General features: G+C 44.2%; 2 protein-coding genes across 2 annotated transcripts; both read left to right on the top strand.

The window, feature by feature from the left end:
• Positions 1–225: 225 nt before the first annotated feature.
• LOC149862779 (olfactory receptor 14C36-like) lies at positions 226–1,158 on the top strand. Its single transcript, XM_090054362.1, has one exon. The coding sequence runs from the start codon at positions 226–228 to the stop codon at positions 1,156–1,158; it is 933 nt and encodes a 310-aa protein (XP_089910488.1).
• Positions 1,159–18,090: 16,932 nt separating this feature from the next.
• On the top strand, positions 18,091–19,035 carry LOC149862778 (olfactory receptor 10A7-like). Its single transcript, XM_090054105.1, has one exon. The coding sequence runs from the start codon at positions 18,091–18,093 to the stop codon at positions 19,033–19,035; it is 945 nt and encodes a 314-aa protein (XP_089910231.1).
• The last annotated feature ends 1,015 nt before the right edge of the window (positions 19,036–20,050 follow it).

Here is a 20,050-nt window from a genome sequence, read left to right as displayed (position 1 = left end):
ACTTTGGTGTCAGGAAATTGACACAAGATATTTCTAAAAGTTCCCCATGTAGAATTGCAAGAAAGATGGATGGCAAAAACCTAAAGAAGTCATCTAATCCATCCTGTGTGAGCCAAAGATATTTTAGAGCGGAAAGAATGTCTGCTTTCATTTTATTCTAGTCCTTGTAGTCCTCTCCCTGATTATTCTTTCTTTTCCCTCCACAGAGTGAATCAAAGACAAGAAATGACCAACCAGAGCATAGTTACTGAGTTCTTACTTCTTGGATTCTTTGATACTTGGGAGTTGCAGATTTTGCACTTTGTGGTGTTTCTAGTGATCTACCTGGCAGCCCTGCTAGGAAATCTTCTCATTATCACTGTGGTAGCCCTTGAGCAGTGTCTTCACACTCCCATGTACTTCTTCCTACTCAACTTATCCTTCCTTGACCTCTGCTACATCTCCACCATGGTCCCCAAGTCCATGGCTAACTCCATCACCAACAGCAGACTGATCTCTTTCTCAGGCTGTGTTGCCCAAGTCTTTCTTGTTGTCACCTTGGCAGCTGCAGAGCTGGCTTTTCTCACCGTGATGGCATATGACCGCTATGTTGCAGTCTGCCTTCCTTTACATTACAGGATAATCATGAACAGAGATGCCTGTGCGCAGATGGCTGGTTGCTGTTGGCTCATTAGTTTGTTATACTCTGTGCTGCACACTGGGAACACTTTCCGGCTGCATTTCTGCCAGTCCAATATAATTGGCCAGTTCTTCTGTGATATCCCACAATTACTAAAGATCTCCTGCTCCAATACACAGCCTAATGATATTTTGATTTTTGTCCTAGTTGCTGTTTTAGGAGGAACTTGCTTTGCTTTAATAGTGGTGTCCTACAGCCACATTTTCTTGACAGTGTTGCATATACCCTCCACCCAGGGGAAGCGTAAAGTTTTCTCAACATGCATTCCACATCTCACTGTGTTTTGTTTATTCCTCAGCACTGCTACATTTACGTACACACGACCTAGGTCAGCTTCCTCCTTGACTAAGGACCTCCTGGCTGCAGTTCTCTATTCTGTACTCCCCCCAGCCCTGAATCCCATCATTTACAGCCTGAGAAACAAGGAGATAAAAGAGGCCCTGAGCAAAGTACTTGGCAGGACCATTTTTTTTACCTAAAAAATGAATTATTGTCTTTGACGTTACCAAGGATCCTGGTTTTCTCTGATAAGAAAAAATCCCCAATTTTTGGGTTAAAAAAGTAACCCCAAATCCATATTCTTTCATGATCAAAATGAAATACCACTCTGTGTGTGTGTGTGTGTGTGTGTGTGTGTGTGTGTGTGTGTGTGTACAGGTATCTCTCTATCTAGCTATCTATCTAGCTATCTGTATGTATGTATGTATGTGTGTATGTATGTATTAGTGGCGTTTCATTTTACTCATGGAAAAATGTGGATTTTGGATTACTTTTTTTAACTCAAATATTGGGGATTTTTTTATCAGTGAAAACCAGGATACCCACATATTACTGTGGTGAGGTGGAACCCTTGCGGTCAAATCCTATTTTTTGTTTCATAACTAGACTACACTTTTTCCCATGTTAGGAGGAATTCTGGTGACCCCCAATCTCTTATTCTAATAATCACTTGGGGAGGGGGGGTGGGCATCCACTTACGCCATCTAAAGCTTCATTTAAACTTTAGTGGTTTCATATGTTGATAAGGACTTAGAGTGAGAGGCATACAAACCCCATTTCTTTTAAGGTATTGCTTTTAATTTACACTTTTTTCTTGAATGAGAGAAGAAACGGAACCTACTTTAACCTTCTAGCAGTGCCCATACTGAATACAGATGAAACTAATAAAAACGTTTTTCAATATTATTTAGGAGAAAAGGATAAATGAGTTGTTGGTTTTTTTTCATAAATGCACTTTTTTGTATCTTAGCTATAAGCATTTCAGTTCAGGGGAATTAAGCTTTTATGTAAGACTATTTCCTGGTTTCAGGTCACTACTGGGCCATTACTAAACTGAAATTGGTTAGAATGTTACAACATGAATGCCAAAGTGAAATCCCCCCCTACTCATGTCTTCCAAAAGGCCTATATATCATGTCCATACTAATGAAATTCAAGATGCTTGGCTCAGGTGGGATTGAAATAGACTATAAGCCCTGAACCTCGCAGTGTTTACCACCATCTGAATATATATTCATATATGTTGTTAAATCTCTTCTTTTTCAACCAGTCCCATGATTTTTTTGGAATCTGATAGGCTTGATCTCATTTGGAGTTGGTATTACTAAATGGAGTGCTACAACTTTACACAAATAAGAATCTTTGATATTAGTGTGATTCATAAGATGCTTCTGTACTCCTTTTCTTTTCTTTTCCCATGGGAAAAGTTATGGGAAAAGATTTTTAAAGGCATCAAAGGGATTTTAATATCCACTTTCCTTAAAAAAATCAGTGGAAGCTGGTATCAAACAACTCTAATAGACCTTTGGCAATATCTCCTGAATCTTCTTTCATGACAGCGACCACGAGCTAATCACCTTCATCATCTGCCGTAAAGCTGGCAAGTCAGTCAGCAATGTGGAAGTCCTTGACTTCAGAAAAGCTGACTCTGACAAGCTCAGGCACTAAGGGATCATGACCCCAGGGTGAGAGGAGTTCAAGAAGAGTGGTTGCTCCTCAAGGGAGCAATCCTCAATGCACAAGCTAAGTCTATTCCATCTCGAAGGAAAGGCAGTAAGAGGGCACAGCAGCCCCTTCTGGCTCTCCAGGGATCTAGCAGACCTCCAAAGGCTAAAAAGAAAAGCCTATGGAGGATGGGATTCACCTCCAAGGAGGATTATTCTGCACTGGTCCGGTCCTGCAGGGAGCAAACCAGGAAAGCCAAGGCTGCCTTTCCTCCATGTTGGAATAGATTTAGCTTGTGCACTGAGGATCGCTTCCTTGAGAAGCAACCACTCTTCCTGAACTCCCATCTCCCTGGGAACATGTTCCCTGAGGGCCTGACCGACAAGCCTCTTGAGCTTGTCAAAGTCGGCTTTTCTGAAGTCAAGGACTTCTGTGTTGCTGACTGACTTGCCAGCTTTACGGCAGATGGTGAAGGTGATCAGCTCGTGGTCGCTGTCACCCAGCTTCCCATCGATCACTAGGTCACCGATTAGGTCGTCCCCCATAGCCAGTACCAGGTCGAGCAGCGCTTTGCCTCTCGTTGGCCCATAGACTTCTTGAGTCAGGTAGAGGTCATCCATGCATGAGAGAAAGCTTTGCGACCGTTCGGATTTTGCTGAGTGATCTTCCCACGAGATGTCCGGGTAATTGAAGTCACCCATGACAACCAAGGTCCTGGAGCAAGCGGCCTCAGTCAGTTCCCAGGCGAACTCCTGGTCAAGCTCAGGACTTTGAGTGGGAGGTCTGTAGTAGACTCCCACCGTTGTGTCCCCTGTGCCGTATTCCCCACGAATTTTTAGCCAGAGGGTCTCTAGCTGTCCATGCCGGTCGCCAACATCAGCTTGCAGGGACATGTAGCTTTCCTTCACATAGAGAGCTACACCCCCGCTCCTTTTGTCAACACGATCCCTCCTGTACAGGCTATAGCCCTCTATACCCGTGGTCCAGTCATGGGTGGAGTCCCACCAGGTCTCCGTTATCCCAATGACGTCATAATTCTTTGCACTGAGCAGGAGGACGAGCTCATCCTGCTTGTTACCCAGGCTCCTGGCATTAGTGTACAGGCAGGAAAGTGTCCCCTTGGGGGCTCTTGCCTTGCCCACAGATTGTGCCAGGGCTGGGGCAGGGGTGGGCTCCCTTAAGTGCCTTGGTCTGCTGGCTTTGCAACGGTTGCTCAGCAGGCCAGCAGTGGCAGTCGTCCCCTCATCCCCCAGAGGGCTTAGTTTAAAGCCCGGTGGAGCAGGTCAGCCAGCCTGGCTGAGAAGAGCCTCCTCCCCAGGGGAGAGAGGTGGAGGCCATCTCTTCCTCTCGTCAAAGAGCAGGCTGTGGTCATGGAAGCCAAAGCCTTCCCGATGACACCAGCTCCGCAGTCTTTGGTTCACTGCGTGGATCCTCCTCTCCCTCCTCAGCCCATAGCCCGAGACTGGGAGGATCAACGAAAACACCACCTGAGCTCCCAGACCCCTAAGCCCCGCTCCCAATTCCCTGTAGCGCCTCATGGCCTGGCTGGGGGTGCTCCAAGCCGTGTCATTGGTGCCCACGTGAATAAGGAGCATGGGGTAGTGGTCTGTGGGCCGGAGGAGCTGAGGGATCAGTCAGCAACACAGAAGTCCTTAGACTTCCCAGGCTAAGGGGTTGGGGCGGCAGATTGCCCCCTCAGTGCCCCGCAGGATGGAGTCTCCCACAACAAACACCTTTCCTTTTGTCTTGGGGAGAGCGGGGCCAGTAGCTGTGGTCGAGCCTGGGTTGCCTGCAGGAGCTGGCAACTGAGCAGGCTCTGCTGGGGCTGCAAGAGGTGCGAACCTGTTGCTAAGCTCCAGCAAGGGGGGGGCCTTGATGCGGCGGGCCTTAGGGCCCTTGACCACCTCGGTCCATGCCCCTGACTGGGCAGAGCGGGAGGTCCCAGAGTCCTCCTTAGTCCTGGAGGGAGACGGTGCTCTACCCTGCGGCTCCTGGGGGAGAAGGGCCTGGCAGTAGGAGTCTATCTCCTGCTCACAGTCCCTGATGGCACGCAGTCTCTGGACTGTGGCCTGGAGCTCCTCCAGCTGGCACGCCAGAGACCCCAGTAGGGAGCAGATCCCGCAAGGGGAGGGGGCCATGCTCCCGGGCCCCAGAGCCTGAAAAAGGGACAGGCAGCCCCCGCAGCCAAGAGCCAGGGGCTCCATCTGTGTGGAGCCCAGAACCATGGTCTCCGTCTGGGTGGCCGTTTCTGAGGTGCCTGATGTGGGGGCTGCAGAGCCCGAGGGGACCCTCGGGGTGCAACGCATGCCCATCCGTGTCATGCCTCTGGTAGGCTGCCTACGGCTGGGGCTGTCTACTCTGGAGGGGAGTCACAGGCAGGGTCTCATGCCCTCCCACGCCCTCCCCTGCGCGAACTCCGCGCTAACTCAAGCGCCTGTTTACACAGCCTGTTCGTGCGGCTCCAGTCACGTGGCTCCTTCTGAATTCTTCTTCACTTACCTCCATAACACTAGGCAGAATCTGGGGCCTCCTTGGAATACCTGGAAATCCTCCATCAGTCACTGGCCATCCTATCCAGATGAGGGGAGACTCACTACTAACTCCAGCTGCATCTCTTACCTACAGTTTGCCTCCTGTAAGTCAGCTAAATAGCTGAAAGGAGACTTTCAGCATGGGCATTCAGGGATTGGAGTGAGGGAAGTGATGGTCCCCCTTGAAGAGATGCAGGTCTAGCTGAAGGGTGTCTACCCTGAAGATTACCATGCAGAAGAGGGCAATTCCTGTTCTATGTGCAGGCCCTTAAATTAGTGTTTTCCCTCCTTTTGCAGATTCCTTTTGTCCAACCTGGGCCAGCCTCCATTTATGCCAGAATAACTGATAATCTCCTAGCTACCTACCTAGGGACCAGTCCTCAGGTAATCTTCCTCTCCATGCTGTAGCCGTGGTTGAAATCGGCTCTATCAGAAGCAATCAGTATGTTTCTGCTCTTTACGCTGAGTGTGAAAAATGTCTGTTTAGGCATTAATAGAGCTCTGTGCTAAAAGTTACCTAAACACCTATGGAATCATCCTGGCTCAGATTGCTTTCCCATACTCTTTCTTCCTATGCTGTCTTCATGATCTTCTTTAAAATGGCTGCCAGCATGAAGTAGCATCCTTTGTCTCCTGTTGGTTTGTGTCCTTATAAACCATAGGTTCAGCTGCTTCTTCTTCTCCTCCAACCCACGTTTTATTAATGCTCAAACCTTCAGGCAAATAAAATACACATTGTACCACCAAATTATGCATATTAGTACATCCCATGAAAATCCTATTGACCTTCTAATGTTTGTAGTTTAATGTGCCTTTGGATGGATTCAGAAATCATCAATACATTTTGAGCAGACTAAGACCCTGTCTACAACCAAACTGGAGTATTGCTGAGTATGGTTGCAATGCATGTAAGAATTCCTCTTGAACTGGAGGGAATAGCCTCCATACTAGAAGGACTAGCCTCTATCAACTATGCAAAGGAAAAAAAAGAGATAGTAATGAAAACAGAAATATGGCCATGATGCCAGTGAACTCAAGACAGGCACTGCTGACCACCACCATACTCATGGTGTAAATCTAGTGCCTGTTCATGAATATGTGGGAGTCATATGGAGGTTTCTGGACATTGATTATGTACTACCTACAGAATCCAGGACATGGGGAAATATTGAAATCTGGTGATATTTCACCACGGATCATCTGAGTATCAGAGTTCTTCAGAAAGATAATGTAATCTGAGGCATACCAGATGAGAAGCTCTAGGAACTTGTCCAGGACCCTAGAGACCATGGATTGAGTGAACGCATTGTCTGGGCAACAACCATCTGGAAGGAGGCTGAGGCCAGATGTCTAGGGAAGCACTAGAATTTCAGGCATTGATAAGGCAACATTGATGGCTGTAAGGGACTGAAGCATGGGTGGCTGAAGCAAGTCACTTTTGTTGCCAAGACAGAAGCCAAAAGTCAAAGAGCCAGAGGTTACAAGCCAGGAATTCAAAATTTGAAGCTGCATGCCAGGATTACAAAGATGCAAATTCAGAGCAAGGGGTTACAAGGTGGCAAATTTAGAGCACAGTATCATAAACAGGGAAGTTAAGAGCAGAATTATAACCAAGATCAAACACCTAAGTCAGACTTAGGAGTTCCAAGCAGGCCAAGTGCATAGCATGATGGTCTGGGCAGTTCATTTCTATCTGATTTTGTTTTATAAAGGTGTAAGTAGTTAAGACTCACTGCCTGCAGTCCATGAGGATGACTCATTCCAGTGTTTGATTACTTCCAGGTGGAATCCTCTCCTACTGGGCTTAGGCACATTTGCAGTGGGGTAAGATGCTTCCAGGCTAGCCCACAGCAAGCTATAAAGGTAGTTAATAAAATACGCTATGACTTGCTACCACTGTCATGACCCAACAACTATTGATTTTTTTATAATAAGCAAGTATACAAAGGCTGTATGTTTTTCACTATTCATTAAAAGTAATTATCTCTAAATTTTCGGCTAAGAATTTCAACATCACTTGTTTTCCTTGATCCTCCCAGTTTTCGGTCATGGGCTGAGGAGGGAGAGGAGGATTGAGGTAGTCAGATGAAAACTGCGGTGCTGGTGTCATTGTGAAGGCTTTGGCTTCTACGATCACAGTCCACTCTTTGGTGAGCGAGGCAGTGGTCTGCATGGACAAAATGGCCTCCACCTCACTTCACTGGGGAGGAAGTTCTCATCCAGAATGGCTGGCCTCCTCGACCAGGCTTTAAACTAAGTCTGCCAGGGGATGGGGGGACTACTGCCAAAGCAAGACCACTGGACAATATCTGCAAAACCAGCAGGCTAAGGCAGTCAAGGGAATCCACCTCTACCCTGGCCCTGGAACGATGTCCTCCTGGGAGTGCAGGGAAGGCTAGGGCTTCCAATGGGACACTTACATGCCTGTACACCAATGCTAGGAGCTTGGAGAACATACAGGAGCCAAAATGGTCCTCCTGCTAAACAAGAATGATTATGATCTCATAGCATAATGGAGACCTGGTGGGACTCCACCTATGACTGGGTCACAGGTATAGATGGCTATACCGTGTACAGGACAGATTGTGTGGAAAAAAGGGGTGGGGGTGTAGCACTCTATGTCAAGGAAAGCTACACAACCATGCCAGCTGACATTGTTACCCAGGGAGGATGACTGGAGACCCTCTGGGTTAAAATACATAGAGAATGTGGCACAGGGGACACAATGGTAGGAGTTTACTACAGACCTCCTAATCAGGAGCAAGAGCTTGATCAAGAATTCAGCAAGGAACTGGCGGAGGCTGCATGCTCTGGGTGCATGGTAGTCATGGGAGACTTCAACTACCTGGACATCTCATGGGAAGAGCGCTCAGCCTGAACGGTTGCAAAGCTTCCTCACATGTGTGGACAAACTCTATCTGACTCAAGAAGTCTATGCATCAACAACAGGTAAAATGCTGCTTGACCTGGTACAAGCAAAAGGGGATGATCTAGTCAGTGACCTAATAATCAAAGGGAAGCTGGGAGACAGTGACCATGAGCTGATCACTTTCACTATCCACTGCAAAGCTGGCAAGTCAGTCAGCAATGCAGAAGCCCTCGACTTTAGGAAAGATGACTTTGACAAACTCAGGACGATTGTTGGTGAGGCCCTAAGGGACCATAACTTGATGGGGAATGGAGTTCAAGAGAGTGATCCTGAAAACACAAGCGATGACATCTCATCTCGGAGGAAAAGTAGCAAAAGGATACAGCAGCCCTCTCGGCTCTGCAGTGAACTTTTGGACCTCCTGCATCTAAAAAGAGAGACCTATAAGGAATGGAAGTCTGGAATCACCACAAAGGAGGAGTACTCTGCACTTATCTGGATCAGTATGGAGTGAACCAGGAAAACCAAGACTGGAACCAAACTCCAACTGGCTACACATATCAAGGACAATAAAAAGTCCCTTTTTAGTTATGTGGGGAGTTGGAAGAAAAGCAAGGGTAACATTGGATCCCTGCTAAACCAAATGGGACAACTGACACCCAGGAAAAAGCCAACCTGCTTTAATGGGTATTTTGCATCAGTTTTTCACCAGCCCAAAGGGACCGTCCTGCTTAACACAGTATGGGACAGCCAGGGTGAGGGTGAATTTATACCTTAATCACTGTAGACCATGTAAAGGAATACCTCGAGAGGCTGGACACCTTCAAGTCAGTTTGCACTCCAGGGTACTTAAGGAGCTAGCAGGCATCATAGTTCAACCACTGGCATGGATCTTCAAGAACTCGTGGTGCTCAGGTGAAGTGCCTGAAGATTGGAAGAAGGCCAGTGTGGTGCCTATCTTCAAGAAAGGGGGGAAAGTAGATCTGGGGAACTACAGACCTATCAGCTTGAACTCTATCCCTGGGTGGATCTTGGAAAAAATTATCAAAGAGACAATTCTTGAAAAACTAGCTGATGGCAATATCCTGAGGGACAGCCAGCATGGGTTTATTCTGGATAGGTCTTGCCTGACCAATCTTATCTCCTATGAACAGGTGACATATCAACTGGTGTAAATTGCCATTCTCCTAATGAAGACAATGGACCTCTGCTGATTTCTCACTAGCTGAGGTTCTGTTCCTATTATGATTTGCACAACTAACTGATGATTTCATACTGAAATACTGCCAACACACTTATACAATCAGTCCTGAGGTAGCAATGGTGTCAAAGACACTAGAGTGGCAATTATCTATAGCTACTTACTTTTTTGTCTCTGCTGAAGAACTGCCTGATCCCAAAGGACACCAAGTGAAATGCAGTCAGTTCTATGGGGGGGTGGGGGGAAAGGACCCATTTCATCTATAGAGTAACACCACTTCAGGCTATGACATTACTCCATGATTGTATTTGGCCCTTTGTATTTTTAGCAGAGCCATCATAATGCCTACGCTGTGTGTGGCTCAGTGAATAAGAAGTACAGAGTTTGTTTCAAGTCTTGGTCACAGTGGTTAAAATCTGTTCCTTAAATTGCTAGTAATTGTTTACTCCATCATGGACCTTGTACACAAACTGGTAAATAGTGACTCAAATAACCCTACTGAGGTCAATAAAATTCATCACAAAGATAATCATTTACCAATAAGAGGAGGAGGTGCACAGTCTGGGCATTATTTATCACTTCAGTGACTATCAACTTAGAGGCCCAGTTCTGCATCCTATTTTTACACCTGATGTTCCACTGAGGTAAACAGGACCCCTCATGGTCGCAGGGCTGTTCCATGTGACAGGCAGCATTAAGATCCTGTGTTCAGTAGCAAAACCCAGTTCATGGTTATGCATTTGGCTGGAAAGTAAAAGGTAGCATCTTTTAACCTTCTTTGTTGGATCCAAGTTTCCTGTTCCTTGGGGAAGTGTGCAGTCTGGGTCAGTGTTGAAAATCCAGAAACCTTCATTGATATCGCTGAAGTTACCCAAGACTTATACCACTGAAAATAAGACTAGGGTCTATTGCTTCCTAGTCCCTACTGCTTTTATATGAAATTTGGACCAGACTTTGACCTAATAATGGCACTAACCCAAACTTTACATACTTAAACTGTCACCTACACTAAGAGGTGCCTACAGTCATGTCTACTCAGCAGCAGCAGTGTGCTCTGTCAAAGATGGCCACAGTTCTAGCTGTTTCCTGCTCTCATGCCACTGCCTCTCTGCCCCACCATTCTGTGCCCATACTGCTTCTTCCACTTCCTCTTTTTTTCCTGCAGCCTCCTGGGACTTATAGCATGGGCGACAGGTGCTACCTTAGTCGGGGGTGGGGGGCATGTGCCCACCCAGCAACCAGTCAGTGACTGGGAGGGGGTGGGTCTGGGAGCTGTAGTTCACTTAAAAATATTAGTACATTACACCAGTAATGGGTTGTGCAGTAGCGCTGGGCTCTGTATAGACAACCCTGTTGCATTTGCCACTGAGCCAGAAATGTGGGGACCCACCTCCATGTGGGGATCCACCTACAAACTGTGTTGCCTCCTAATAGCTGCCTTAACCCTACTCTACTTACCCACTGTGGCCTTTCAGGGTCCCACCTTAGTGTCTTGCCTGCCACATCTTGAAGTTAAAGTAAAATGGGGAGGCTGTTCTCAGAGGCCGGTGAGCTTTGGCCTCTGCCTCAGTCCTGGTTTTGCCCCCTCAAGGGTGTCTGCAGATATGTGGGGATTCTGCTTAGATGCATTGTAATTATAATGCATTGGAGCAGACTCAATTAATCAAATCCGATGAAGCATGCTAATTACTGTGCACCAGTAGCTTCTGCATCTTGTGTATTCAGTGTTCCCACACTTCAAAATGGCAGTGGGGGCACTTTAACTAAAGCTTGTTGAACGAACATTAGTTAAAGCACCCCCATCACCATTTTGAAGGGTGGGCCACTGAATACATGAGATACTGTGGGAACTTTAATTAGAGTGGTTCTCAGAGTGACTCTCTGAGAGCCACTGTAATTAAAGTGCCCTCACTCCCACCCCTGGAGCACATGTAAAGATGTCCTCAGTCTCTGAGCCTACTTGCACAGTCTTTTTAGCTGCAGGCTCTGATCCCCAGTTTTCAGTCTTGTCCTCCAAAAACAGTGGCAGTACCTCTCCAGGTGCTCTCTGCAGCCTCCAAACCTCCCTTCACAGCCACTTCTTGTTCTCCAGTTTCAAAGCTAAACACAGGTACAAGCAAAGTAATTTAAAACTAAAATTCACCCCCAGCCTGGGTCTGTGTCACACCATCATGATAAAGATTAAATATATAACAAAAATAATTTAACTTCAATGCTTGGTATTGTTAAGCTTCCTTCAGCCCCTTTGGTCTGGATCCCCTTCTCCAGGGCAGGTCAAACTCAGACTGAGACCTCAGTGATGAACCTGGCTTTATGAAGCCTGTAGCCATGCTCCCTGGGTCACCTGTCCCACCACTTCTCTTTCAGGCCTGTCAATCAAAGTCCTGATGTGCTTTCTGTATTTGGGGTGAGCAGTCATTTTTCTTAAAGGCTCACCTAACAGTTCTTCCAGGGACCTGGGGCCAGCTGGTTGCATCCTGGCTCTCCAGTAGTGTTCTCTGTTGTCTATGCACTCACCTTAGTGGAAAATGGCCTTATTGTCCTGATCATAGTGCTGGATCCCACACTCTACACTCCAGTGTATTTCTTCCTTCAGAACTTATCCTTCCTGGATATCTGTTATACCTCCATTACCCTGCCCAAGTGCTGGTCAACTTCACCTCTGAAGAGGGAACCATCTCATTTGCTAGGTGTGCTTACAAGATGTATTTTGCCATCTTTCTTGGGACAACAGAATTCTGCCTCCTGGCCACCATGGCATATGACTGCTACTAAGCCATCTGCTCCCCACTGCATTATGCCCTCATCATGGACCAGAGAACTGACATCTGGATGACAGCTGCCTGGTGACTGTGGAATAATCATGCCAGTAGGCAATAGTGTTTGGATATTCACCTTGTCCTACTGCAGGAAAAACAAGACCAACTACTACTTCTGTGACATTTATCTTGTGCTTAAGCTGGCCTGTAGGGACACCTCCACAATCAAGGTCTCTATTTCATTCATCAGTGTGTTAATTACATTCTTCCCCTTCTTCTTGGTGCTAGTATCCTATGCCTGTATCCCCTCCGAAGTCCTGAAGACCACATCCCCAGAGGGAAGCCACAAAACCTTTTCTATTTGTTTTTTCTTGTCGATCTGTTATCGTTTTAATTTTTCCCTTACCTGGATTATGTATGTGAGGCCAAAATCCAATCACACAGGGGATGTAGACTGAGTGATGGCCTTAGTTTATACTTCCTTCACTCCCATTTAGCACTATGATTTATAGTCTGAGAATCAAGAAGGTTAAGGAAGCTCTAAAGAGGCTGAGAAGCAGGAAAAAGGTTTTTAAAAGAAATTATATGATTGTGTTAGCAGTGTCCAGAATGCTCTAGAAACAGCTTCAGTGAAAAAAACCTCCTCTTTACACACGCTAGATACCAAAATAGAGGTAATTTAGCTACCTTGTGTCATGGAAATTTTTAAGTGTGTGCTGCCAGTACAGAAGAGGTTAAACTGACATGCGCAGTTTGAAGCTGTGAGTGGAAATTTCCAAGGCTCACCCAGTCCCTGCCCCCTGGGTGACCTGCGGAGCTGTCAATCATTGTTGACCTACTTTCCCCACAGAGGCATGCTCAGATTGTGTCAGCTCCTGACTGAGAGCATGCTCAGTCAGAACCTGACATGAGGTAATCGGACTAGAAATTTCTCTGCGGAGAGCACGTTGATTGGCTACTAAATTGATATAAAAGTTCTGTGAGCCCCTCCCTCGGGGGGAGATCGGGTGGACTGGAGACAGAGGCTGCTGCTGCTGCAGGGAATGTCTCTCAGTCAGGCTCTTAGGCCTATTGATCTCTTTCCTCACTCGGCTTTCGTGCTGCTTACGGCGATCGTATTGCGATTTTGTATTCTCGGCTTCTGATTTACCTCGGTATTGACTTTCGGCTTACGATTTTTGATCACCCTATGGACTTTGTTTAACCCGGTTCTGGATCATAGACCTCGGCTTTCTTCACCAACTACGACTCTGCTCATCCCTCCAACTGACGTCTCCGCTGCTGCATCTTCTGGCTACTGACCTCGGCTTTTCATACGACCACCCGATTTGTCCATTGCTGTGGACTGGCGTCACGCGGTTCATCATCACCGTGTTACAGTTCGTTTTTGTTGTTTGTAATCCCCATTTATGACCTGTTGACCAGCCCTGGGACTAGGTCTTCGGACTGAACCTCGTAGGCCAACAGACCCCTTTGTTGTTAATTGTTTGTTTGTGTTCCAACTGTAACTGAAGACCTTTCTGCCTACGCCTAAAGCGTAAGTCAAATAAACTCACCTGTTTTCAATCCGCTCCGAGTCCCTAACTCCAGACTCTACGCCACTAATCCCACCTGTCCGTATCTAATTGCCACCCTGGCCCACCGTGACCTTGGGGCCCGATCCTTCGGTTTTCCCCGACACCTTGGTACAATGCTAAGCAAATACCAAAGACCACTCCTGAAAGAGTGACAGTATTAGCTGCGTTATTATGGCCGCATGACCTTATATTAGTTCTAGGGGATAGTCTGTGAAAAGGGCTTGGCAAGCTTTAATGTAGTGATTTCTAGTACAGTCTGGAGGCACTTTAGATTTTTATTCAGTTTCTGGTCTGCACTGTAGGTGCAATGTACTTTAAACCACAGAAGAAAAGTCTAATACCAAAACTGAGAGTGCCTTGGCAAGTGGGGTGTTTTCTCAGCCTCAGTTATCTTTGTGAATGGACATAGAAGACTGCAAAGTGGTCTCAGGAGACCTCACCTTAGGAAAGGGTGTTGGGAGATTCCTGTGAAACCACTTTGCTATTGCATTAAATTAGCCAGATTGCTGTGCTTACTTGCACATTATCTCCTGGACCCAACACCATCTCAGGAAGGTATCTCAGCCAAGGACATCAAACCAAAGAAAAACCATAGAATGATGTGGGGTTGATCAAGACACAATGTCCACTTTAAAAATCAGTGTGATTGAATGTCTTCCTACTCACTTTTGTGTACTTCAGCAGTAAGTCCCTTGATTTTTACAAGGTGAGCAACAGAAGGTCCTTTAGGATGCTGGTCTATTCCTAGATGACCATTTTTGGTGGTCCATATAGCATTTTTGGCACTTAAATTTCCAGAGGGATTCTGTTCCTGGCTGTGTAGCCCTGTGTTCATGGACAGTTACAAATCCAGGCAGACATGGCATGTGCATTAGTAGCTAGAGCTTACATGTGCACCCGTCATGGACATACGGGGCTTTTATACACATGCTCCAGGAGGGGTGGGGGCAGGAAGGGCCTTAATTAGAGGGGTTCCAAGAGCTGCTCTTATTAAAGTGCCTGGAGCATCTTGTGTATCAGTGTCCCTGAACTGAAAAATGATGGTGGGGCACTTTAATTAAAGTTTGTTGAACAAAATTTAGTTAAAGCATCCCAGATTCCATTTTACAGCATGGGGACTCTAGTGCATGTGATGCTGGAGTCTGGTGGAGAGCAGTAATTACCACTCTCCAGCAGACTTGATTAATCCAGTCTGCTCAAACATGCTGTAATTGCAGTATGTGGAGCAGCCTCACTGCACATGTATAGGCACCTGTAGTGACCTTATACTCCTAAAAATGGAGTTGTGATTTATACAGGCCATGAATCTGAACCCATGGAATCAAATGGAGCTTCATGAATTTCCATTTCCATGGATTTATTGGAATTCCATTAACTCCAATGGAATTGCACTGATTGACAGCAGTTACGTATCTGTCCCAGGGCCTCCAGTGAAATTATTTGACAAGAACTGTAGATCGCGCCCCATTGCCTCGAGTGGAGCAACAACAGTTTACAGAAGCTGAAGTTTTGCCCTTTTAATTCCATCAAGCTTTATCAATTTACACCCAGTGAAGATCAGGCCTACTGAGTTTAACAGCGTTCACAATATAAATGTGCTGTATATTTACTTCAATACATTACTGCACGCACCAAGGAAGAAAAAAACCCCCACCATTTTGTTTTTTCAGTCTTCTGAATAGACTTGGGGATGAAGTCCCAATGGTCACAGCAACTTGAGATACTTGAAAAACAAAACACTTCATCATTTATCATCAAGATAATTTGCCATCTATGCAGGAAGAAAAAGGTAAGAAAAAAACAGTTTCAGTCTTTACTCTGGAGAAAGATTAGAAATACAGTGAGTGTGATTAGACACCCAGAGACTCTTCTCTCTCTATATAAAAGATGTTCAAATTGCCACATAGTTACTTCGGTTCTTTAAAAGGTTGGCAAGAAACAGCAACTTAACAAGGTAAGTGGAATTATTTTTAAAGCAAGGGAAAATACTTAGAATCACAGTGGGGAAAATGCATATTATAACTAAACCTTTGTAAGAAGAGACTGACAGACTGTAGCTTACTAATTATAATAATGGACCAATTTGTCTAGTACTGAAGATCAGACAAGCAGAAAAAATCACATGGAAGAAAAACAATATATTCTTATCTCTCTATCTATCTATCATAACCAGCATTAATATCTAGCTACCTACATGTCCTTAGTGCTTCTGAAAGCATTGTTCTAACATTTCAAAACCAACGATGTATCCATCCCTATGTCTTTATTCAACTAGCTCAACCATCCATTTCTCCATCAATATCCTGTTAACAAAAAGGAAATATATATTCTGCAAAACATTATCTTCAGCGAAGCTAGCAGAGGTGAAGGTATTCAAACAGCTGGAGGTGGGTTCATGTTTGAACCACAGAGGATCAGTCAGTGTAACATGTTGCTACAAACAACATAGTTCTTCTATGCAAAATACACGTGCACGCACACATACACATACGTGCAACGGATATAAACAGTTAGACTGCACATTCATATGTGTGTATGTAACCTATATACAATTCAATGGCAAATAAGAATCTCAAAGGATGTGAGCATGCCTACAAAAGCCAATAAAACTGTTCAAGTCCTTAAAGTTAGCTATACACTGAAGTGCCTAATGCAGGGGCAGAAGAAGTGGTGGGAGTAGGTATGATAGAGAAAATTGATGCAACCCTACCATGAGAAATGAGAGACTAGAAAGAAGGAAGATAATTCTCAAGGAATATTTATTGTCTCCACTATCTCCCAGCTTTATCTGATGGCAATTCTGGTGGAATGCATTATCTCTGTACATGGACACAAATCCAATACATTGCAGAATAGTATAAGCTTTCTAGCCATCAGAGGGCTAGAATAATTTTCCAAGAGGAGTAGAGAGGGGATAAAATACCAAATTAGTTTTATGATGGAGCCTAATCATTTTATAAAAGAGATTGTATCATCTGTCTAGACACAATGATCTGGGGAATCCTTTCTAGTTCTGTGTTATTAGATGACACCAAGGAAGGTTTATGCTCTTATGTTCTTATGTAACTTCACAGATTTAATACAGGAAGAATTGTATAACATTCTCTCATCTGTGTTGTGTGGGATGTTAGCTTTGGCCTTTGATGTTTAGGTTAAGATCTGTGAATCTTTGGCCAAGTTATTTTGCTAAGTTGTTAACTAAGCAAGCTGTTAACTAAACTAACTGGCTCCTACCCTAGGTCTTTAAGACAAGGCTTGACAATCACCTTGCTGGGGTTGTTTGACCCCAGTACTATTTCCTGCCATGGCAGGGGGTCGGACTTGATGATCTGCTCATGTCCCTTCCAACCCTACTAACTATGAAACTATAAACAGCAATCACAGAGCTCCAACTGCCTTACAGAGAGTGATGTTTACTGCTTTGATGCTGGTAACCAAAGAAATATGTACCCCAAATATCTACAGCCATCAAGTGAAACAATGTTTGTCTTATACTTCTTGGGATGTAGCGCTTCAACTTGATTTGAACTAGTAAATGTGATAGAGTAGATAGTGTGAAAGGCTGAATTCAGAAGATCTGGAGCAAGACTATACTCTCATTTCCACCATGTGAATTCAAATGACTTTTATTGACTTTAATTGAATGATTCCTAATTAGTAACATACAGGTAAAACTATAATCTGATTACAATTACTGTGAGTATTCAAGCAAGTCTTTTAATCTTTCTCAGACACATTATATCAGGTGCCTTAATTCTGTCTGCCTGTCTGTCTGTCTAGTCCTAAAAGTGTGACTGCATGAATGACATCAGGTTACAAGGGTTTTGATTTCTGCCTATAGTGTAAATTTGATTCAATAATGTTTTCATGCTTAGCTCCAGGTGGGGTTATAATATTTTCCCTCTTTTGTTTTTCGTGTTTGTATACTAATGGTCCAAAAAAGTATATATTTATCTATATATCTACAGATGTAGATATATATAGATTGATGTATGTCTGTCTATTTCTCTCTTTCTTGATAAAGTAATGGCCATCATAGCCCTTGTAAAATAACCTGTAAAATCTGGATGGAAAATGTTTATTTAATTTTCATAGCCATTTTCAGAAGTTCAAATGACTTCTCTCTATATAAAGAGTCAGAATGGTTTTGTTTGTGCAGTAGTTAAGTATGAAATCTAGGTTCAAGTCTTCAGTTTTCCTGTATCACATTGGGCAAACTTACTTGAAACAAGTGATGAGATACTTAATTAACTTAGTCTTCTTTGATATCATCAGCTGAAATCTTGATGTCTCATTTTTTGCATCTTCAAAAATGCTATCACCTCTTTTATTTCAACATTTCTCTGTCTTTCCCACTAAGATTTTAAGACAATTACTGCTGTTTCTTTCTAGATGTTTATATAGCACCTGGCATGATGGAGCCTTGATCATGAGAAATTAGGGATGTGCTGAAAACCAGAAATAAACCCAAGGCACCCGTGGTGAGATGATGCATATTTTATGCCCCTGCAGGTAAAACAGTGAGAAGATATGATACAGGGGAATGATTCTGCTATAATGGAATTCATGCTCCTGGGGATCTCTGAAAAGCCTGAGCTACAGTCTCCACTCTTCTTCATCTTCCTGATTGTCTTCATCCTCATCCTGATGGTGAACATTCTGGTTATCATCACCACAGTGTGTGATCCTGTCCTTAACACCCCTATGTACTTTTTCCTCAGGAACTTGGCTTTCATGGAGATCTGCTACACCTCTGTCACTATCCCCAAAATGCTGATTAACCTTATACTGAAGAAGAAGACCATCTCTTTTGTTGGCTGTGGTGTCCAGTTCTACTTTTTCCTCTTCCTGGGTACTGCATTGTGTTATATTCTGGCTGTTATGGCTTATGATCGCTATGTTGCCATCTGCAACCCACTTCAGTATGCAGCCTTCATGAGTAGGAAGGTCTGTATCCTGCTGGTATCAGGCTGTTGGGTTATTGGTATGTCTGTGTCCCTTAGACAAGTAGCCCTGGTATTCAGCATGCCCTTTTGTGGCTCCAAGATCATCAACCACTTCTTTTGTGATGTGCCACCTCTGTTGAGGCTTCTTTGCTCAGGCATCTCTATGAATAAGGTGGAAATAATTTTGACAAGCATCTTGGTCATCATTATCCCTTTTGCACTCATCTTTTTCTCATACATTCGCATAATCACCACTATACTCCGGATCCAGTCAGTAGATGGGAGAAGCAAGGCCATCAACACTTGTTCCTCACACCTCATTTCTGTTTCCCTGTTCTACGGCAGTGCCATATTTGTATACCTGAGACCCAATTCTAGAAACACACCAGATACAAACAAATTGCTCTCTCTCTTCTACACAGTGACCCCTGCCATTTTAAACCCAATCATTTATAGCCTGAGGAACCACCAGGTAAAAGGGGCTTTAAAAAAACTGTTAGGTGGAAAGATAGCTTCTCAAAACACCTGAATAATTTTAGGTAACCTTGTATAAATTGGCAGTAACTCCTATAGTGTTAGTATCTCTTCCTCACCCCAGTGTATACTAGGAGTAACTCCATGAAATTTAATTCAGTTGACCACAGCTGCAAACCAGGTGGGTCTTTTTATTATCAATGCAATGGCATTGTATCTACATGAATCAAGAATTAGTCTATTGAATTCAACTGAGCTACACTAGTTTGGATGAGGAATGGTGTTTGTGTTTGTATGTGTGTGTATGTGTGCCTGTATGTGCATGCATGCACGTGTGCATATGTGCAGTGTAAATAAGAATTAACTTCAAATAATTAAATTAACAATAGTATAACTCTCATATAAGATGAAAACAGTGATCCAAGGTGTGTGGAGGGGTGTATTTGTTTTGCTTCCAGTTATACCCTTGCCAATCTGGAGAAAACCATTTTAAGCCAGTATGTAGGTATGGATTTAATGTAAGTGAGATCAGCATCTATCCCATTCTATGGCATTTGTCACGTTCCATCTTCCAACAATAAGCTAATACTGTACAAGGAACAAACTAGATATTCAGTCTCTCCTTACATACATGTGTGTCATTCATATGTTCATTAACAGGTTTTCAGTTTCTCTTGAAATACAATATTGTAAGTGTGTTCAAAACCAGTGCCAAGGATATTAAATCCAATGATGGTCTTAAAGGGCTTTGAATATAAAGGTTTTGATTATCTTCTGTAGTGAAATTATTTTACACAGATCTGGAAATTTTAAGAGATGCGTCCTACAGGTACATTTCTTTTAAAGCCCCATTCTACTGCTAAAGTGTTATAAAGGAGCTTTATGGTGTAAGCTGGACTCAAACAAGTGTAATTTAACTAACCTCAATGGATGATATTCTGCTCCTTGTGAAAAATAATTCCACTGATATGCAATATCAGTTTAAATGGTGGAAGTATCAAGCCATTCACTTGACACAACTTCAGGAGACAAGACAATCTGATCTATTCTGAGAAGTTAACAGTTTACAG

The sequence above is a fragment of the Crocodylus siamensis genome, chromosome 6 (assembly GCF_052110815.1).
Source record: "Crocodylus siamensis isolate JL-2025a chromosome 6, ASM5211081v1, whole genome shotgun sequence".
Lineage (NCBI taxonomy): Eukaryota > Metazoa > Chordata > Crocodylia > Crocodylidae > Crocodylus > Crocodylus siamensis.
The sequence above is the reverse complement of the archived record's forward strand: the minus strand, read 5'-3'. Positions and strand labels throughout refer to the sequence as shown.

What these genes read in the sequence shown, in the direction of transcription:
- LOC149862779 (XM_090054362.1), top strand. Translation starts at nt 226, where the DNA reads ATGACCAACCAGAGCATAGTTACTGAGTTCTTACTTCTTGGATTCTTT.
- LOC149862778 (XM_090054105.1), top strand. Translation starts at nt 18,091, where the DNA reads ATGATACAGGGGAATGATTCTGCTATAATGGAATTCATGCTCCTGGGG.